The sequence below is a fragment of the Coregonus lavaretus genome (assembly GCF_964263955.1).
Source record: "Coregonus lavaretus genome assembly, chromosome: 2".
NCBI classification, from domain to species: domain Eukaryota; kingdom Metazoa; phylum Chordata; class Actinopteri; order Salmoniformes; family Salmonidae; genus Coregonus; species Coregonus lavaretus.
The window spans coordinates 37,608,419-37,630,891 of record NC_139989.1 but is presented as its reverse complement, the minus strand read 5'-3'; the positions used below and the strand labels follow the sequence as shown (position 1 = coordinate 37,630,891).

At 44.4% G+C, this 22,473-nt stretch overlaps 1 protein-coding gene across 1 annotated transcript; it reads right to left on the bottom strand.

Annotated features, from left to right (window-relative positions):
• Nucleotides 1-268: 268 nt before the first annotated feature.
• Nucleotides 269-22,071, bottom strand: LOC311103613 (F-box/LRR-repeat protein 19-like). The gene is made up of 11 exons (XM_084145210.1): nucleotides 21,385-22,071; nucleotides 15,350-15,535; nucleotides 9,950-10,093; nucleotides 9,674-9,760; nucleotides 7,640-7,825; nucleotides 6,966-6,998; nucleotides 5,403-6,634; nucleotides 5,005-5,168; nucleotides 4,679-4,840; nucleotides 4,196-4,417; nucleotides 269-3,862 (listed from the first exon to the last, which is right to left on the bottom strand). The coding sequence occupies exons 2-11, from the start codon at nucleotides 15,518-15,520 to the stop codon at nucleotides 3,705-3,707; spliced, it is 2,559 nt and encodes an 852-aa protein (XP_084001336.1). The 5' UTR covers nucleotides 15,521-15,535; nucleotides 21,385-22,071; the 3' UTR covers nucleotides 269-3,704.
• Between the last annotated feature and the right edge of the window lie 402 nt (nucleotides 22,072-22,473).

Sequence of the window (22,473 nt, the reverse complement as noted above, 5' to 3'; positions counted from 1 at the left end):
CACCTGCATAATAATAATAATTGGACAAAGTTCAAATAAATCAGCCCTTAGCCTGCCATCCAGGGCACTATTGATTTGGTCAGTGACAGTCTTGGTTGAGCTGTCACAGCTGCCCTCCAGGGCTGGCCAGTAGTTTTGTGCACCTGTTCACAAACTGACAGCAGCTACATTGAAAGTGGACTATGTAGAATAAGAGTGAGCTGCTATGTAGGCAACCTCACTTAATATAAATTCTGACAAATCAGTAGAGGCCACACAGTGTAAAAACCACCCCACTGTCTTTATTTAGTTAGTCATTTTACAGTAGTCACTCATAAGTAGCTGCCTTGAGTTTCTTTTTATGTCTCTTTTTCACATTGTTCTACTTTTCTTTCTCATTTTGATCAACACAATGGAAGAAACAACGAACAAATAAACAAGAGCAAAACAAAAAAAGAAAATTGATACAATGCCCCTTATCAAAGAAAGCAGGAATTTTGGCAAGAGGTGATGGTGGTGGTGATGACAATGTTGATCCAGTGCGTCTGTCTGGTGCAATACAGTTTGGTAGAGACAAGACTGTACAATATAGAGGTCAAGTCCGAGTAAACTTGACTAGGCTGGGAGGTTGGGGGTGAGAAGATGACAGATTTTGGAGTCTGGAATAATTTCCTTATCGGACTATCGGATCAATTCCGATAAACCACCACACATTTATTTTTTCTCTGAAAGTGGTTGTCAGTTGAACTTTTGATATGCTTTGACATGCTAGATTGTGCTCTGGTGAACATACTGGATGACGAGGAGGAATAACAACCCCACATTACTGATGGAAGTAAACAAACATTTAGAAAAACTGACCCGTTCAGTCTAAAAAGTGAAATATTGATTTGGATGAGTGTGTATGGCACAAGGCAATTTCCCACCCTATTGGACATTTGCATCACTGTAAGCCTCAGCCCACCACAATTACAGTTGCTACGTGGTAAGCTCTGCTCTGTAAGCAGCATAGTTTAGTGGCAAACAACAATGACTTTCATCTATGATCTAAAGTAGGACACAACCTGAGCTAACACTGAAACATGCTGGACTACCCAGCTAAATGGTAACTAGCATGGACAGCCAATTAGTTATACCTTTGAATCAAGTTTTTTTTTTTTTTTTAAGGTTCATGATTTGGCTGTTTTAATCGATACCCTTTCAGGGTAATAAAGCCCACTATAGCTCAGTGTTCCCTCCTTAATTGTCTTCTGATTGATCAGTTAGTGCAATCTTGGTACCAATGCTTTGTACACAAGTCAATAAATTCACACAGGAACACTGGAAGCGATTTAGAGTACACAACTGGGTAAAGATGAAATCACTGTCCAAGCTGGGCATGTGACCTTTCAAACCAACCTTTTAGGGGGAAAGGAGGATACCTAGTCAGTTGTACAACTGAATACATTGGGACAACTACCATTTGTCTAGTCGCTCAATCTTTACTTGGCAGGTCTCTAGCGCTATATGTATACCCAAAGGAAGCTGATTTGAGTTCTAATAATGGCATTGGGAATTGAAACAGAACCGATGAGGATGGAATCACTGAAAGTCAAACAGAATAGTTGAAAGGATACAGAAACACATGATTTAGATGAGAGTTACAGATTGAGGCTTAAGACCGTCCACCAACCTGCCTACAGTTGGTGGGGTTTAGCTACAGATAGCACACAGCAGTAAGATCCACTGCGGCACTGAAGCACAAATACAGATCAACATGGCTCAGGAAGTGGACAACCGCTTTTGAAGGAGAGACATACAGACAGACAGGGGAAAACACTTGACCCAACCTGGTATGGTTGAGTCCAGCATTGCAGGACAAAGTGCTGTCCAGTCCAATACTGAATGAACTGGCCCTATCAGTCCAGATCAGTCCGATAGCTACTGTCTGAACTGGTCCAATGCAGCCCGATTCAGCTGAATACCGTTTACGCATGTCAAATACTGCTCATGTTAATTCAATACAGCTCAAGTCTGTCAATTTCCAGCTCAACCAAATTCAATACAGCTTGGGCTCTGGTCTGAACGACCTCCTGTACGTGCTGGTTTCAACCGATAACATCCATTATTAATAATGATAGGGTGAGCAGGAAAAGGATAAACTGACTGTTGACGTTGTTCTCAACTGGATTGGTTAAAAAAGTTCAGCCTGAATAAAATACTGCGCTGGATTTGTGATTAGAGTCAAAACCCAGCATGCACAGAGGTACCCTAATGGAGAAACGATTTGGGGAAATGCTGCAACTGTGTCAATCAAACCCTCATCCTACAAGACCTTTAAAGGTAATGACACTGCAAGGCAGGTTGGATGGGCTGGGATGTTTCCTGGCTTTGGAAGACACGCAGCATGTGGACACTGACATGAAAACCCAATTCTGGGGAAATCTTCCAAGTCCCTCACATCTGAGGCAGAAGTCCAACCAGGGTCAGCCTTCGTTTGAATCCCCCCTGCCACGTGGAGCAGCGAGCGCAGTGCAACGGACGGTCTTTCTTATCGATACGGTTTTCCCAATTCATACTCAAAACGTGTCAGTCATTCACTCTAAGTTCGTGCGGTAGTGATCTAGACTGAACCTGTCTGCACATCTACAAGATAATGTTACATCAGCCAGGCATCGTGAAGCAGGGAAGAAAGGAGCCTTGGCGAATTCGAGGTCTGGTATGGAACAGTACGGTAAGCATGGTTTCATTGCAGTCGGGACACAGCAAGGTCCAGCTCTCTGCATAACGTACGCACACAGCACAGACGCTGGGCAGCACAAGCTGCAAAAGGGCCATGGCAGCAGAGAGACGGGGCGTAAAGAGGAGGAGTGTGATGGGAAGGGTAGGACAATCAGATTCACAAGGATGGACAGACCACATAAGAATGGCACGTTGGGCGGGAAGAGAGCGGAGATGGCACATAAAAAGGCTGGACAAAGAGGAAAATAAGGGGTTGTGGTCAGGGCTAGGAGTTTTGGGCTCTAGTGGCGGTCGGCCATTGAACAGGATATGTAGGACCTTGAATGTCCTTACCCCCCAGAAAGATTGAGGGCAGCAGAGAGCTTAGTGGTAAAGGAGGCGGACATTGGTCATACCTCCATCTCTTTCTCGCTCCAATTGTCATAGTTAACACTGTTTACATCTCTCACACATACTTACAAAGACACACACACACACCAACACCAGCCCAGCATCTGTCTGTACATTAAACGGCTTCCGATGGGGCGCAGCCTCTGGCATTGGGTACATTCTTCGTAGTCTGACACCACGAAAGAGGAAATTGATTATGGAGTGCAAATTATGCTAGTTCAAGATGGTGGCGCAGTGCAGTGCCTTTACACATGTCGGCTGGATAATGTGTTCCATGGTTGGTGTGAAGGTAGAATGAGGGAGGGAAGGGGCGGAGAGTGGGTAATTTACAGTAAACTACATTTATATACACACACCCATTTTACAGATATTGAATATGTACATGCTAAAACATTTTCAAAGATGTCCGTTCACAAACAAGTCAATCCAGAGAAATGTAGGCAAAAGGTCTATGGTTCGCTCATTCCCCCCCTTTCTCTTTCGTGGCTCCCACTCCATGTCCTTTTCCCTCAGTGGCTGGCTCACTGCCCACATCGCAGTGGCCCTCTCATCTCTCTGTAGTGTGGCGGTGGTTGTTGTGGGGGAAGGTGGCGGGAGGAGGGTGTCGCAGGCCCTTAGCTGTTCTTGAGCAGCACTCTATCGTAAGGGCAAGGGAAGGAGAGGAGCTGACAGGCATCGGGAGTGAGCAAGGTGCAGGAGCGCAGGTCAGCGCTCTGCAGGGAGGCACAGCGGCGTAACAGGGGCAGGCACTGCTCCGTCACCTTCACACAGCCTGCGGACAGGAGGAAACAACAGGAGGATGACAACCAACAGTCAACCTACATAACCACAATGACTGCAACACTTCCATGAGTAGACCTGGATTAAATATTTGAACCAGGAGCCAGGTTGATATCGTTGGGAAATAGGAGAACAAGTATCTATGCATGTTGCTACTTTAGCATGATTAAACATCTCAGAAGGAAGAAGTCAGTATCCGGAGCAGATCCCTGCTCATCAGTGGTCTGATAACCTGCAATACTCAAATACACACAAAATAAATTTAAAAAACAGGGTACCTACCTTGGTGTATTTGGGGCTAGTGAGTCTAACGTGTAGTCTTTACCTGCCAGGTTGAGGTGGGTGAGGCTGTCCTTCAGTGGAGACATGGGGGAGGTCAGTGTGTGGATGGTCTGGTCCGTGATATTGCCACACTGACTCAGGTCCAGCTTGGTCAAGTGGGTCAGGTAGCGCACCAACAGGCGGGATGTGACATCTGTCAAGTCCAGCCCGGCCAATCGCAGCTCCGTTACGTTCTGGAACCGCCCCCCTCTGCTCTCTCCATGAGCTTTTTGACCAAGAACAAAGCAAAGCATGTTACAGGACTTTAGATTCACAGTCTGTGTTTATCATGCTTATGCACTATAAAAAAGGGAGTGGTTGTTCACTTGCAACAACATTCACTGGAGACAAGCATGACAGTACATTTTACGGATTGGCATTTGTGAGATCAAGTCTATCCAATGAACACAACATGGCATCTAACCTTCCATAGTGTATTGCAGGTTATGGATGCCTAATCAATCATCGTGTGAGACTTGTCACTAACCTGTCCGAGTGTCAGCAGGGGGCGCCAGTAGCTCCCTCAGGTGCGAGTCCTTCATGTCTTCTACCCGGCTGAGGTCGAGCAGACGTAGGCAGGGACAAGCAGCCTGACACAGGGCCGACACAGAGGACCAGGGACAGCCCGACACATTCAGCTCCAGTAGACCTGGGAGAGGAAGAGGAAGGCCAGGAGTTAGCATAACCCCTGAGGCAGACTAGCAATACGGCAATGAGGTGACGACAGCCCAACTACAATAGGACATGATCAGGCTATATTGATGGAAAAAAGATGTAGTAGGGAGGCAGAGGTGTTGAATGAACGCAAGATACCTTGTAGACGGTTGATGAGCCACATGAGCTGTTTCTTCGAGATGTTGGTATAGCCCAGGTTAAGGGAGACTGGTTGCCTGCGGATTATACCACTCAGCATAGGAGGGGTGATGGAGCGCTGCCGGCTAAGGTCAATCTGAGTCCACAATCTCTTATCACAGCACCTGAGAGAGCAAGACAGACAATAAAAGACTGGGATGAGAATTAAAGAAAGTCTGGGCTACTGTACACTACAGAATGTGAGCCACTGCAGTCAATGAATATCCTTCCAGGGATGGTTTCTATTGTTCTCAACATGAAAGATGAATCTCTTAGTAGTCCAAACAAGTTTGTGTTGAACCACCCCCTTCCAGCCCAACCGGATGCTGACCCCATCTGAACCTTTTGTCTAGACTTACCACCGGCTCCATGTCCGACAGACCCTCATGCAGACGCACAGCTCCCTCTGGCTGAGGTGCTGGAAGACGCGGAGCCAGACGTCGCGGGGCATCACGTGGGAGGAGCCGCTGTCCAGGGGCAGGCAGTGGGGCTCGGGGCAGGCTGGCGGTGGCCTCACCAGGTGCCGCTCCATCTGCACAGGCCGGGGAGGCGAGGGCACAGCAGGGGGGCTGCGTTTCATCATCTGCGAGCGTGGAGCCATCCGGGACGGCTGTGACCGGGGTGAGGCGGCGAGGGCTGACATGCCCCCTGAGGAGTTGCTGCCTGGGCCCAGCAGGCCCTCCCCTCCCCCGTTGGATGTGGTAGTGGCAGTAGAAGCGGAAGAGTTGCTACTGTTCCTCGACGTTGGTTGGGACCCTGTTTGCTTGTTGCTACGGATCTTGTTGCCCTTGTTACCCTTGCCAGTTCCGTGTCGGTGGTTGGCCACCGAGCCTCCGCCGCTGCTGCTGTTGTTGGCGTTCTCCTTCTCCTGAGTCTCTCGGTCCCTCACCCCCGCCCGCGTCCGTCCATTGCGCGTCTCAGAGCCGTTGCTGCGCTTACCGGAGAAGCCCTCGGAACCTGGCGAGGGGCCGTGGCCGGAGGAAGGTGGAGGCTGGGTGGAGGAGAGAGGGGAGGGTGGAGGCAATGGGGTAGACTTCCGACTCCTCTCCCCGCTCTCCTCGTCATTCCCGTCCGTCGTGAGCCCCTTGCGGCCCCGTGGAGGTCCCTCCCCCCTACGCCGGGGCTTGTCTCCCACAACCTGCTCCTCCACCGCCTCCTCCTCCTCCTTAACACTTCCCTCTCCCTCAGAGTCCTCACTGGCACTGAAGCCCAGCTCTGCCAGCCTCCTGTCTCTCTCCCTGTCCCGTTCCCGGTTGCGCTCCCTGGCACTGTTGCTATAAGCGACGGGTGCGGGGGAGGAGGGTTCAGAGCCGCGGCGGCCATCTGAACCGGAAGGCGAGTCAGAGTCGGACTCCGAGTCGGACTCGGAAGTAGACGAGCTCGATGAACTGGACTCGCGGACACGCTCAAGAAGCTGGCACATTTGCTTGAAGCGCTCCAATTTCTCGCGGTGGTGCGAGCGCAGGTCCTGGCTGGCCGTGGAGGTGGGGGACTGCGTGGAGTTGGAACCCCCTCCGGAACCCTGGCCGCCTCCGGTGGAGGAGTTGGGCCCATTGGACTCTGCAGTCTCTGACACATTGGGCTTCTGTTTCTGTCATGGGAGGGGTAACGTTAGTGAAGAGAGTGAAAGAGGAGCATGAACCCTAACCTTTACCATTGAGAAATATAACTTCAACTCAGCTCAGGGCTGGATTCAGTCCGTATCCCGGAACATCCGCGTTATCGCTCGATTGAAATTTAAAAGCAATGTTTAAGCATTCGCAGAGACAACTGCAGATGTCGGCTCAATCAGAAATTACCTTAACATTTTTACGGGGATCGTCAGCGATACAGATTGAATCCAGCTCTTAGTTACCATATGCTTTATGACAGAGCTTCTTAGTTTTTCAAATATAAAACTTTATGTTCATATGAAGAATTACCTTTTTCAAGCGTTTTTCATGGGCCCCTTTCATCTGAGGGAGCAGGTCAGACAGAGACAAGAGTTGGCAAGCTGTGTTCATAGCAACTTGTCACAACTAGTAGGCAACTTATCAACTATACACTGAGTATACACAACATTAAGTACACCTGCTCTTTCCATGACACAGACTGACCAGGTGAATCCAGGTGAAAGCTATGATCCCTTATTGACGTCACTTGTTAAATCCACTTCAAATCAGTGTAGATAAAGAGGAGACAGGTTAAAGAAGGATTTTTAAGCCTTGAGACAATTGGGACAGGGATTGTGTATGTGTGCCATTCAGAGGTTGAATGGGCAAGACAAAGGATTTAAGTGCCTTTGAACGGGGTATGGTAGTAGGTGCCAGGCGCACTGGTTTGTGCCAAGAACTGCAACGCTGCTGGGTTTTTCACACTCAACAGTGTCCCGTGTGTATCAAGAATGGTCCACCACCCAAAAGACATCCAGCCAACTTGACACAACTGTGGGAAGCATTGGAGTCAACATCGGCCAGCATCCCTGTGGAACGCTTTCTGCCCCTTGTAGAGTCCATGCCCCCAACTCAATATCGGGAAGTTGTTCCTAATGTTTGGTATACTCAGTGTGCATTGCTAAATGTTTGCATACTGCAACACTTCACAAAGATCTTCCTACCTTCTTTTTGGGGCCGCTGTCCTGGGGCAGCTCCTTCTCCTTCTTCCTCTTGTGACCATCCTGCCGTCCCCCGTCCTCTAAAGAGGAGGGGGGTTTCTTTTTGGTGGGCGGAGGATCGTCCGTCAGCTTCCATCGGCCCACCTCCCCGTTGTCCATCCGCCTCTTCCCTGAGCCATCACCCCCGTCCTGATGTGTGGAGAAAGGAGAGGAGGATTTAAGAAGATGTACAGTGCATTCGGAATGTATTCAGATCCCTTCCCCTTTTCCAACTTTTGTTACGTTACAGCCTTATTCTAGTATTGATTAAATTATTGTTTTCCCCTAAATCTACACAATACCCCACAATCACAAAGCAAAAACCGTTTTTTAAAAAGTTTTAGCAAATGTATTATAAATACCTTATTTACATAAGTAAGTATGAGACTCGAAATTGAGCTCAGGTGCATTGATCATCCTTGAGATGTTTCTACAACTTGATTGGTCCACCTGTGGTAAATTCGATTGATTGGACATTATTTGGAAAGGCACACACCTGTCTATATAAGGTCCCACAGTTGACAGTGTTTGTCAGAGCAAAAACCAAGCCATGAGGTTGAAGGAATTGTCCGTAGAGCTTCGAGATAGGATTGTGTTGAGGCACAGATCTGGGGAAGGGCCCAAAACATTTCTGCAGCATTGAAGGTCCCCAAGAACACACAGTGGCCTCCATCATTCTTAAATGGAAGAAGTTTTGAACCACCAAGACTCTTCCTAGAGCTGGCCGCCCGGCCAAACTGAGCAATCGGGGGAGAAGGGCCCTGGTCAGGGAGGTGACCAAGAACCCGATGGTCACTCTGACAGAGCTCCTCTGTGGAGATGGGAGAACCTTCCAGAAGGACAACCATATCTGCAGCACTCCACCAATCAGGCCTTTATAATAGAGTGGCCAGACGGAAGCCACTCCTCAGTAAAAGGCACATGACAGCCCGCTTGGAGTTTGCCAAAAGGCACCTAAAGGACTCTCAGACCATGAGAAACAAGATTCTCTGATCTGATGAAACCAAAATGGAATTATTTGGCCTGAATGCCAAGCATCACGTCTGGAAGAAACCTGGCACCATCCCTACGGTGAAGCATGGTGGAGGCAGCATCATGCTGTGGGGATGTTTTTCAGCGGCAGGGAGACTAGTCAGGCTCGATGGAAAGATGAACAGAGCAAAGTACAGAGAGATCGTTGATGAAAACCTGTTCCAGCGCGCTCAGGACCTCAGACTGTGGTAAAGGTTCACCTTCCAACAGGACAACGACCCTAAGCACACAGCAAAGACAACACAGGAGTAGGACAAGTCTCTGAATGTCCTTGAGTGGCCCAGCCAGAGCCCGGACTTGAACCCGATCGAACATATCTGGAGAGACCTGAAAATAGCTGTGCAGCGACGCTCCCCATCCAACCTGACAGAGCTTGAGAGGATCTGCAGAGAAGAATGAGAGAAACTCCCCAAATACATGTATGCCAAGCTTGTAGCGTCATATCCAAGAAGACTCAATGCTGTAATCACTGCCAAAGGTGCTTCAACAAAGTACTGAGTAAAGGGTCTGAATACTTAAGTAAATGCGATATTTCAGTTAAATTTTTTATAAATTGCAAAGATTTCTGAAAACCTGCTTTTGCTTTGTCATTACGGGGTATTGTGTAGATTGATGGGAAAAAACAATTTCATCAATTTTAGAATGAGGCTGTAACGCAACAAAATGTGGAAAAAGTCAAGGGGTCTGAATACTTTCCGAATGCACTGTATATGTAATAGCCTACCACAGTATATGAAATGGGGATAGGGTCAATGAAACAAACAAAATTATATTCCAATTTAAGAGCTTATTTACACAAATTATCTGTAAGGAATAACGTGTTCCATCCCATTCCAAATCGATCCTCCTACCATATCAACCATTATTGATTAATCCATACATCATAGATATGTCCATTGTCACCCTCTCTGGTTTAGTTTTATCAGCAGAGCCTGACAGACCAGTGTTCCCAGTCACTGTTCTCACCTTACTGGTCTTGCCTTCCTTGTGGCATTTTGGACACTCCCAACAATTCGGGATTTCATCGTTTATGATGCCTTCTGCTTTACCCATCTGTAGTTTGGAGAAAATAAACAATGAAATCACAATCATCATTCAATCAATAAATGTATGTAACCAATACTAGATAGAGCAGACATTTGACTTAAGACAGTATGAATGGAAGATGGTGTCTCTCTCGCTCTCACACACTACTTCTCCAGCTATGACAGCCGGCCATACACATGGAGGGTCTGGCCCCACCTTGAGGCAGCTGGGGTGGATGATCTCGTTGCAGATGGTACACTCCATCAGAGAGAGGCTAAACTTCTCTTCTTCTGTGTCCACCGTGTCCTCCTTCCCCGCCTCCCCACACGAGAAGCACACTGCCGTGTGGGGCAACACAGGCTGCAGGGAAGAAAATAAAAACATAACATGTTACATAACCATGTTAAACAATGTAATATACACATTAGGTTTGGAATGTAGTATTTATTCAATATAAATCTAATATTGTATGTGCGTAACCAATATAAATGTGTATATGTACATAAATCAAATATTGTATGTGGGTCCGTTCAGGATAGAGGTGGAGCTGTAACTATGTACTCATTCACTAAGGATGGTACATTTATTATGTATCCAAATTGAAGCTCCGAATTTAAATTGGACACCTGCTGCTCTTATGAGGACCTAGCTAATTGAGAGAGTGTGGATGAAAGCAAATGCATTAATTTAGAAATATTTGCCTGCTGCTTCAAAAAAAAAAAAAAGAGGTAGAGAGAGGAGTGATTTTTCAGAAGCACAGGGACAGAGCACTGTATTTATTAGGTTTAGTATTAATTTTATTTTTATTTTTTTAATATATGCACTCACTAACTGTAAGTCGCTCTGGATAAGAGCGTCTGCTAAATGACTAAAATGTAAAAATGTTTATTTTCTTTGAAACATTACCCCAGTTGTCCAGCTCAACATTTTCATTAACCTGCCAACAGTGGAATTTTGACAGTATATAAAAAATAAAACCTGTACTGAGGTGAAAAGTACTCACATATGAGGTCAACAGAATCTATCCTAAATCCATTGACAAATGATTAGGCATTAATATGAGAGTAGGTCTTCATTCTGCACACATTCTGTGGATTAGGATCTCTGTAGCCATCCAACCTAATTTCCTTCCTTCCCTACAAGATAACAGTCTCCCAGCTATCTGTCTAGAAAACATAACTGATCAAAGCAAATTACTACCCTCCAAAAAAATAAAAACACCCAAGTAACAATGTGCTCAGTTACCAAGGAAACGCATCACATTTCCAACATCTAAGATACCAGCCATCTACGCCATTTGAAGCATTCGCAAACCAATCAATAAAAATCACACCACGAATCATTTAAGGCGTTCGAACAACCTTATCCATTTTCATGCAGGGGATGACTACTCTATTTTGATGACAATCGCTCTCTGAAACAGCTTTGCTAAACCAGAGGGGCTGATTTCCAGAATGTAAGCAGCAGCAAACAGTTGACATGTTGTATGTCATACAGTGCCTTCAGAAAGTATTCATTCCCCTTGACTTATTCCACATTGTTGTGTTACAGCCTGAACTCAAATTAATTTGTTTCCTCTTTCACCAATCTACACACAATACCCCATAATGAAAAAGTGAAAGCATGTTTGTAGAAAATTGCTAATTTATACAAAATTAAATACAGACATTTACATAAGTATTCACACCCCTGAGTCAATAGAAGCACATTTGGCGGCGATTACAGCTTTGAGTCGTCTTGGGTATGTCTGTATCAGCTTTGCACATCTGGATTTGGGGATTTTCTCCCATTCTTCCTTGCAGACTTTCTCAAGCTATGTTAAATTAGATACGGATCAGCAGTGAACAGCAATCTTCAAGTCTTTCCACAGATTTTCAAATGGGATTCAAGTCTGGGCTTTGGCTGGGCCACTCAAGGACTTTCACATTCTTGTTCTGAAGCCATTCCAGCGTTGCTTTGGCTGTATGCTTGGGATCATTGTCCTGTTGGAACGTTAATCTTCACCCCAGTCTAAGGTCATTTGCTCTCTGAAGCAAGTTCTCATTTGCCTGTATTTGGCTCCACTCATTGTTCCCTATCCTTACCAGTCTCCCAGTCCCTGCCGCTGAAAAGCATCCACATACCATGATGCTGCCACCACCATACTTCAAGGTAGGGATGGTGTTAGACAGGTGATGGAGCGGTGCCTGGTTTTCTCCAGAGATAGCGCTCTCCCATAAAGCCCAGATTGGTGAAGTGCTGTAGAGACTCATTTTTTCGTTCATTTTATTTATTTAGCCAGGATAGTCCACTCAGTAACAATTGCCACTGTTTTCCAGGGGAACTGGATTCCATAGAATCAATAAAAAAAAGACATACAGCGGCTTGCAAAGGTATTCACCCCCCTTGGCATGTTTCCTATTTTGTTGCCTTACAACCTGGAATTTAAATGGATCCCAAGGGGGATGAATACTTTTGCAAGGCACTGTACATACAAAACCACATCTAAGACTGCTTTCCTTCTGGCAGGTTCTCTCATCTCAGCCAAGGAACTTTGTAGTTCTGTCAGTGGTCAATGGGTTCTTGTTCACCTCCCTGACCAAAGGTCCTTCTTGCCTGGTTGCTTAGTTTGGTCGGACGGCCACCTCTAGGCAGAGTCTGGGTAGTTCCATATTTTTTCCCACCAATGTACTCTTGGAAACTTTCAACACTCTAGAAATTGTTTTATACCCTTCCCCAGATATATGTCTCATTACAATTCTATCTCAGAGATCTACGGACAGTTCCTCTGACTTCATGGTATAGTTTCTGCTCTGACATGCACTGTCAACTGTGGGACCTTATATAGACAGGTGTTTTTCTTTCTAAATCATGTCCAAACAATTGATTTGGCCACAGGTGGATTCCAATCAAGTTGTAGTGACATCAAAGATGATCATAGGAAATTGGATGCACCTGAGTGTCAAATGGGTGTGCATATTTATGTAAATCAAGGGGTATGAATATTTTCTTTAGGCACTGTAACTGTCGTCATCAATGGGTTATGGCAATCGATTGTAAATCATGAAAAACATAAGAGTTTATATTCCAGTCTAAACAGTGGTTTCGGTTTAGATGGGATCTCAATGAGTGTGAGGGATATACCAAAAGCTCTTAAAGCTCGTCCTTTCACGTTCGGGAAAAGACGCGGGTCACAACATGTTAGCAGTGTATGTGGAGACTCCTTTCTTCACGTGTTTATTGTTTGGCAGGGTGGACGGTTTGTGTAACAGGAAAAACAACCTTAACTTCAGTCTTGCGTGGATAAATTACAATATTTGATACTGAGGTTAATTAGGCTATAGGTTAGGCAATGTGCTCTATATACCGATGCCAATCAAATATCATTATAGATAGAAAATGACAAAAGCAAGCATACATTGCATTCGGAAAGTATTCAGACCCCTTGACTTTTCCACATTTTGTTACGTTACAGCCTTATTCTAAAATTGATTAAATTGTTTTTTTTCCCCCTCATCAATCTACACACAATACCCCATAATGACAAAGCAAATACAGGTTTAGAATTTTTTTGCAACTGTATTAAAAATAAACTGAAATATCATATTTACATAAGTATTCAGACCCTTTACTCAGTACTTTGTTGAAGCAACTTTGGCAGCGATTACAGCCTTGAGTCTTCTTGGGTATGACGCTACAAGCTTGGCACACCTGTATTTGTGGAGTTTCTCCAATTCTTCTCTGCAGATCCTCTCAAGCTCTGTCAGATTGGATTGGGAGCGTTGCTGCACAGCTATTTTCAGGTCTCTCCAGAGATGTCAGATCGGGTTCAAGTCCGGGCTCTGGCTGGGCCACTCAAGGACATTCAGAGACTTGTCCCGAAGCCACTCCTGCGTCGTCTTGGCTGTGTGCTTAGGGTCGTTGTCCTGTTGGAAGGTGAACATTTGCCCCATTCTGAGGTCCTGAGCGTTCTGGAGCAGGTTTTCATCAAGGATCTCTCTGTACTTTGCACCGTTTATCTTTCCCTCGATCCTGACTAGTCTCCCTGTCCCCTAAAAACATCCCCACAGCATGATGCTGCCACCACCACGCTTCACCGTAGAGATGGTGCCAGGTTTCCTCCAGACGTGACGCTTGGCATTCAGACCAAAAATGTCAATCTTGGTTTCATCAGACCAGAGAATCTTGTTTCTCATAGTCAGAGTCCTTTAGGTGCCTTATGGCAAACTCCAAGCGGGCTGTCATGTGCCTTTTACTGAAGAGTGGCTTCCGTCTGGCCACTCTACCATAAAGGCCTGATTGGTGGAGTACTTCAGAGATGGTTTTCCTTCTGGAAGGTTCTCCCATCTCCACAGAGGAACTCTGGAGTTCTGTCAGAGTGACCATCGGGTTATTGGTCACCTCCCTGACCAAGGCCCTTCTCCCCCGATTGCTCAGTTTGGCCGGGCGGCCAGCTCTAGGAAGAGTCTTGGTGGTTTCAAACGTCTTCCATTTAAGAATGATGGAGGCCACTGTGTTCTTGGGGACCTTCAATGCTGCAGACATTTTTTGGTACCCTTCCCCAGATCTGTTCCTCGACACAATCCTGTCTCAGATCTTTACGGACAATTCCTTCGACATGCACTGTCAACTGCGGGACCTTATATAGACAGTTGTGTGCCTTTCCAAATCATGTCCAATCAATTGAATTTACCACAGTTGGACTCCAATCAAATTGTAGAAACATCTCAAGGATGATCAATGGAAACAGGATTCATCTGAGCTCAATTTTGAGTCTCATAGCAAAGGGTCTTAATACCTAAGGTATCTGTTTATTATTTTTAATACATTTGCAAAAATGTCTAAAAACCTGTTTTCGCTTTGTCATTATGGGGTATTGTGTGTAGATTGATGAGGAGAAAAACGTATTTAATCAATTTTAGAATAAGGCGGTAACATAACAAAATGTGGAAAAAGGTAAGGGGTCTGAATACTTTCCGAATGCACTGTATGTCCTGTGCATGTTCCAAAGGTTAGTGCCAGATGTTCCAGCCTATCTAGAAAATGGCATCGGTTGTACAATTTATACATTTACTAATGCATTTACTTTCAGATGTAATAGAGCAGTTGCACTTTTCCAAGTGAGAGTACAATAATATTGGTAACGATGCAAGTGTGTGTGAGGTGCAAACAGCGGAGTATATGAAAATGGCAAAAATGAGCAGTGTGTGTTAGGGCTAAGGAATTGCCAGGGACCTCGCAATACGATATTTGGTGCTGATACGACATGTTACGCGATTCTCACAATTATATATGTATTGCAATTCGATCCTGTGATTTTATTGCGATTCGATGTTCAAACATATTGCTCACCATATGTCTACTGCAGAGGGACAAGAGAGAGCCATGAGAAAACAAGTTTTGATCAGTCATGGAAATAGAAAATGGCTGAAAACAAATTGGCTGCCTATTTAAAAAGAAGATGGAGAACAAACTATGAAGGATAAATACTGGAGTTTTGGTACAGGTACACCCAACTAGCGCAGAATAATATTGCAATATTGTAAAAAACGATACAATATATCCTCAAAAATAATATTGTGATATGTAACTGTATCGATTTCTCCCCCCATCACTATTGTGTGTGTTCTAACTTACCGCTGTGCACTGTCGGAGCAGACAGGACTGCTTCATCCTTCCGGGCCCGCCAAACTTTTTCATGTCCTTGCAGAAGTGGCACTCGCCGCACTCTGTCCGCATGCAGGCCTGACAGCGCCGGCACCGCGTCCGCCGCCGCCGTGCCCCTCCTAGAGCCTTACTGCCTGACATCCCCTCTGCAGTCAACTGGGGAGAGGAGAGAAACACAGGTCAATACAAATATACATATACTAGATGCCTGCAGTCAGACCTCCCCACTGGAGAGAAAAAAAGAGATACAGGTAAACATAACTGTATACAGTGCATTCGGAAAGTATTCAGACCCCTGCACTTCTTCCACATTTTGTTACATTACAGCCTTATTCTAAAACATTAAAAAATATATATATATAATCTCAATCTACACACAATACCCCATAATGACAAAGCGAAAACAGATTTTTAGAAATGTTTGCAAATGTATAAAAAATAATAAACAGATAGCTTATTTATATAAGTATTCAGACCCTTTGCTATGAGACTCTAAATTGAGCTCAGGTGCATCCTGTTTCCATTGATCATCCTTGAGATGTTTCTACAACTTGATTGGAGTCCACCTGTGGTAAATTCAATTGATTGGACATTATTTGGAAAGGCACACACCTGTCTATATAAGGTCCCACAGTTGACAGTGCATGTCAAAGCAAAAACCAAGCCATGAGGTTGAAGAAATTCTCTGTAGAGCTCCGAGACAGGATTGTGTCGATGCACAGATCTGGGGAAGGGTACCAAAACATGTCTGCAGCATTGAAGGTCCCCAAGAACACAGTGGCCGCCATCATTCTTAAATGGAAGAAGTTTGGAACCACCAAGACTCTTCCTAGAGCTGGCCGCCCGGCCAAACTGAGCAATCGGGAGAGAAGGGCCTTGGTCAGGGAGGTGACCAAGAACCCGATGGTCACTCTGACAGAGCTCCAGAGTTCCTCTGTGGAGATGGGAAAACCTTCCAGAAGGACAACCATCTCTGCAGCACTTTACCAATCAGGCCTTTGTGGCCAGACGGAAGCCAGTCCTCAGTAAAAGGCACATGACAGCCCGCTTGGAGTTTGCCAAAAGGCAGCTAAAGGACTCTCAGACCACGAGAAACAAGAATGCCAAGTGTCACGTCTGGAGGAAATCTGGCACCATCCCTACGGCGAAGCATGGTGGTGGCAGCATCATGCTGTGGGAATGTTTTTCAGCGGCAGGGACTGGGAGACTAGTCAGGATCGAGGGAAAGATGAATGGAGCAAAGTATAGAGAGAGATCCTTAATGAAATCCTGCTTCAGAGAGCTCAGGACCTCAGAATGGGGCAAAAGGTTCACCTTCCAACAGGACAACGACCCTAAGCACACAGCCAAGACAATGCAGGAGTGGCTTCAGGACAAGTCTCTGAATGTCCTTGAGTGGCCCAGCTAGAGCTCGGACTTGAACCTGATCAAACATCTCTGGGGAGACCTGGAAATAGCTGTGCAGCGATGCACCCCATCCGACCTGACAGAGCTTGAGAGGATCTACAGAGAAGAATGGGAGAAACTCCCCAAATACAGGTGTGCCAAGCTTGTAGCGGCATACCCAAGACGACTTACGTAAATATAATAGTTCCGTTTTTTATATATATATATATATATATATATATATAAATTAGCAAACATTCCTAAAACCTGTTTTTGCTTTGTCATTAGGGTTATTGTGTGTAGATTGATAGGGGGCAAAAACAATTTAATCCATTTTAGAATAAGTCTGTAATGTAACAAAATGTGGAGAAAGTTAAGGGGTCTGAATACTTTCTGAATGCACTGTACATAACAGATAGTCCTATGCACTACATATGGAGCTACAGCCTATACCATATACTGTCTGACATCCCCTCTGCAGTCAACTGAGGAGAGAGGTCAACACATACTTTACATACACTACAGTCAACTGGAAAACGGGAGACAGGTTAACATCCGGACATCCCCTCTGCAGTAACTGAAGAAAATTTGACAGGTTAGCACAAATATACACTACAAATACAGATAAGCACCACGATCTGGATATTCCCTCATGTCATATGGGAGGGAGGACAAACAGTTCAAGAACATACACAAACTGGGGTGTGCTCCAAAGACAGCAGGATAGCTAAAGAGAAGGAAAGAGGAGAAGGGACAAGAGCTTATTCAGTGAACATACTGAACACGCATGCCAGTGCATTCATAGACACGTGTAAAAGACAGAGCGAAAGACTGACAGTGCAAACACTAGTGGGCAACAGGAGGCCTGTCTGCTCTGTAGACTACTCTTCAGACAGACACCATAAGTGCTGACAGGCTATAGCGTATGGTCTATGCTCCTTACCCCCATGTTATCAAATCCAACAGGGCACATACTGCAGGGAGTGTATGGAATCTCCGCATTCCAAGGCCTCTAATAAAAATAGGGTTGGTTTACTCTTAGCCCAAGCCCATGTGACAAGCCCCAAGCTAGTTGCATAACTTAGAACACAAAGCCTTGGGAGCTTAACAGATATTGTTTCTTGTACCAACGAATCCCACCTCGCCCCTTCACTCTAGGAACTAGCACAGGTGATCCTAAATTTCCTCGAACAGCCAGGATCAAAGAGCCCATGGCTAAGGCACTGAGGCCCTGGGTCTTCTCTTCTGTAAACAAGAATGTGGTTCCTGCCTAAAAATGAGAGACTGGTCAGGAAGATAATTATTGCATCATGAGTGACTGAGGATATTGAGGTGTTTTGGGAGGTTCAAATTGCATTGCGTGGGCAACTAAACTGATATATTTTAGGCTGAGAGAATAGGCTTTGAAATGTCTAATGGTCCCATGATGCATCATTAGATCGTGGACGTGTTTACAATCTCTGAAATTTTGAGTAACTGTGTTTCCAATTAAATGCTCACTGATGGCACAACATCGGTCTCTGTGGACCTTTAGCCAGTACATGAACTGCATTATGCTACCATTTCTTCTGTTTTTAGAACCTTTAAGAGGCCAAGTTTAATGTTGGGGCCACAACCTCTGGATGGTGCTTTAAGGCATAGTGCTTATTTAAAAACCTATAGGAAACAGAACTGTACAGGCCTATCTACTGTACAATTATATGAGTGTTAGGCATATTTTGCCTGTTAACGGGTAATACACAACGAAAAGTGATTCCCTTTGGATAGAATTCAGAAGGCTTTTTTTTCTTATTTTGGGGCATTGCGGAGTGCAGTGTCTGGATTTTAAAGACCAGCGATTCAAGGGGCGCATGTCATCTGCTCCCGTCCGGCATAAGTTTCGTTAGCACAGACTGGAACATGTTCTGGGATTCATCCGAGGTCATTGAGGAGTTTACCACATCAGTCTTCGGCTTCATTAATAAGTGCATCGACAACGTCGTCCCCACAGTGACAGTACATACATATCCCAACCAGAAGCAATGATTTACAAGCAACGTCCGCACTGAGCTAAAGGGTAGATCTGCCGCTTTCAAGGAGCGGGACTCTAATCCGGACGCTCATAAGAAATCCCGCTATGACCTCCGACGAGCCATGAAACAGGCAAAGTGTCAATACTAAGATCGAATCCTACTACACCAGCTCTGACGCTCGTCAGATGTGGCAGGGCTTGCAAACTATCACGGATTACAAAGGGAAACCCAGCCGTGAGCTGCCCAGTGACGCAAGCCTACCAGACAAGCTAAATGCCTTCTATGCTTGCTTTGAAGCAAGCAACACTGAACCATGCATGAAAGCACTAGCTGTTCCGGACGACTGTATGATCACTCTCTCCGTAGCCAATGTGAGTAAGACATTTAAAACAGGTTAACGTTCAAGGCCAGACGGATTACCAGGACGCGTACTCAGAGCATGCGCTGACCAGCTGGCAAGTGTCTTCACTGACATTTTCAACCTCTCCCTGACCCAGTCTGTAATACCTACATGTTTCAAGCAGACCACCATAGTCCCTGTGCCCAAGAATGCCAAGGTAACCTCTCTAAATGACTATCGCCCCGTAGCACTCACATCTGTAACCATGAAATGCTTTGACAGGCTCGTCATGGCTCACATCAACACCATCATCCCAGACCCACTCCAATTCGCATACCGCCCCAACAGATCCACAGATGACACAATCTCTATAGCAATCCACACTGCCCTCTCCCACCTGGACAAGAGGAACACCTACGTGAGAATGCTGTTCATTGACTACAGCTCAACATTCAACACCATAGTGCCCACCAACAAATCCCCAAAAAATTGACTAATCACATATGCTTCTGCTACTGTTTATTATCTATCCTGTTGCCTAGTCACTCTATTCCTAATTATATAAACATATATATACACACACCTCAATTACCTTGTACCCCTGCACATCGACTCGGTACTGGTACCCTGTGTATATAGCCAAGTTATCGTTACTCATTTAGTATTTAGTATTACTTTTCTATTATTTCTCTATTTTCTTTGTCTCTGCATTGTTGGGAATGGCCCATAAGTAAGCACATCACTGTTAGTCTACACCTGTTGTTAACGAAGCAAATGTGACAAAAAAAATAATATTTGATTTCATGTCAGATGTGTAGTAGGGTTGGGACATATTTGAGGAGTGCTACAATATGCTACTTCAAAAATCGCAATATCCAAAAATCGTTTTGCACTGTTAATGACTAAATAATTCCTGACTGTTCAATTTGTGGGCTGATTTACAATATTGGTCACATTCTCATTAAATAATCTTAGTTCATTCATTTGGACTTAATTTTCAACATATTGATACAGCCTAACTGATAAAACTGCACAGTTTTGATTCAATAGAGTATAGTCTTGCACGTCCCGATATATCGTCAATGTCAAATATCACGATATTCGATTTAATCATATATCAGCCCAACCCTAATGTGTAGGCTATACTTTGCATGAATTAATGTAGATAAATAGATGCGTGTGGAATATAATGAGACAGAGTAATGCACTGACACCAAGCTGGTTTAGGAGGGGGGTGAAAAGCAGAGATGAGGATAATATAGGATGTTATAAATTAGAGCCAAACATGGACCAAGTGTATTGCTCTCTCTCCATCTCACACAAAGAGAGGGGCTAAGGAAGGAGAGAGGGTAATGAAGGACAGAGGCATGAGATTGCAGAAACTGAACTGAGATATATGGGGGGCCAGTATGAAAAATGTATGCACTCACTAATTGTAAGTCGCTCTGGATAAGAGCGTCTGCTAAATGACTAAAATGTCAATTGGATCACTAAAAAAAAATTTTTGTCCCAGCCAGGCACTCATGAAATGAAAACAGTCATTTCAATGTGTGCCTCCCCAGAGGAACCTTTGCCTATTAAACCAAGGCATTAAATGGGTGTGTTATAGCGCAGTAAACATACATCCAGTGACATGTTTTATAGGAAATAATTCAGTAAATACTGGGGTTTGATTCATGAGATGGCAACAAATCATTCAACCAAGTCTTGGCGTTGCTAGCTACTGTGGCAAGCAAGCTTGTTAGCCTACTTGCTAACAACCACAACAACCATTTACTTAGCACACAAATCATGTATTGATAAAACATGCTTGTAATTTTCATAGCAATGTTTTTTGTTGGGAGGTACTTGGCCATTCTGTAAGGATACATGGCTGCCCACATTATGGCCTGTAGCGCAAGATTGAATTGGATGACTAGCTAACGTTAGCTAGCTAGCTACAATGAAGATGCGCAGCCAATAACTTAGCAGCTAACGTTAGTTAGCTAACCAGTGTGGCTGCTTTACTAGCTACTGTACGTAGTTAGTTCACTACATGTTGTGTAGTGAACATGCTGTACATTAATAACATTGAAAAAAATGCATTGTTATATAAATGAATACAATGATCAATTGATTAGACAAAGTCCTCCGTCATCTCTCCTCTATTCGCTTCCCTGCAATATGCTCTTCCTCTTTCATATTGCTCACCATCTTGCAAAAACAATGTAGTTGATACCTGCTCACATTGAAGATGAGTTTAGTGGTAAACTGTTATAATTACTAACCTCTTGGTATCGAGTCGCATACTCCTTGGTCGCGCATTAGAAATAATATTATTAGCCAACAGTTAGCTAGCTAGCTTTGATATTAGCTGTTAGGGGATCGCTTCCTTGTTTCTCCTGCAGCCTTTCTTGCTGATTCTGGGTCCTGTGTGGCACGTTCACATGCGTTCCATGTTGTTACAGTAATAATGGTAGCTAGAAAGATAGCTAGATTTTTCCTTCTTGCCCGTGTTCGCTCTACTCTAGATTAGGCAGAGATGTAAAGGGTTGCCGAATGGGTATGTAACAATACATTTCAAGACGCAACACAGAGCGTTTTTTGTGCCATTCACTCCTTTCGTTGACCCCTCTCCCTGTTTCTTGGTCTCTCAAACGTCTTCCGACGTGTTCTTGAGGTCTTCAAAACATGCAAAATGGCACATGATTTCGAGAGAAAGCGTTTAGTTTTTAAAAAATCGTATTTCGCAGCTTAAACGTTTGCTGCGGGTTTCCCTATAAATTCCAGTCAAAATGAAAGAGAAAATCTGAGTAGACGTGTGAGCGTGGCTATTGTTCTCGTTTTCTATTGTGTGATTCTTGTTTTGTGGTTTTTTTATTAGCTCGTCAGCGACCTTGGTACTTCAATTCTTAGACACGTTCGGCCGTATGTTCTTGGTAAGATATGTGGCCATCGTTCTCCATTTTTGTATTGAAAAAATTAAATAAATAAATATAGTAAATAAAATATGGGGAGGAAAAATATTGCCGCGCCTCCCCTTCAGGACGTCAGGAGTAAAGTCTATGGAATTGTGGGATTTGTAGTATAAAGAGTGTAGAACCAACCAACCCCAAGTTCTAATTGTCCCACTAAAAGGCTGCAAAAGTATGGAGGACTAAAAGTGCCACAATTAAATAAATAAATACACCATTAAATAATTACTTAAATGTGTCATTAATTAATTCAAATTAGAATTAAATACATAAATGTGTAATTAAATGTATCATTAATTAATTCAAATACCGATTCATTTTATGTAAAATACATATATAATTATTTCACTATTTACATTTACATTTCATGATCCTGCATTGCAGTGATTCATGAATTACTTA

Coding starts and splice junctions, on each gene's coding strand:
- LOC311103613 (XM_084145210.1), bottom strand. CDS start 15,520: ATGTCAGGCAGTAAGGCTCTAGGAGGGGCACGGCGGCGGCGGACGCGG. Junction 6,999..7,639: donor ACAGCGGCCCCAAAAAGAAG/GTAGGAAGATCT, acceptor CTGCTCCCTCAG/ATGAAAGGGGCCCATGAAAA. Junction 4,418..4,678: donor CCCTGCTGACACTCGGACAG/GTTAGTGACAAG, acceptor TTGGTCAAAAAG/CTCATGGAGAGAGCAGAGGG.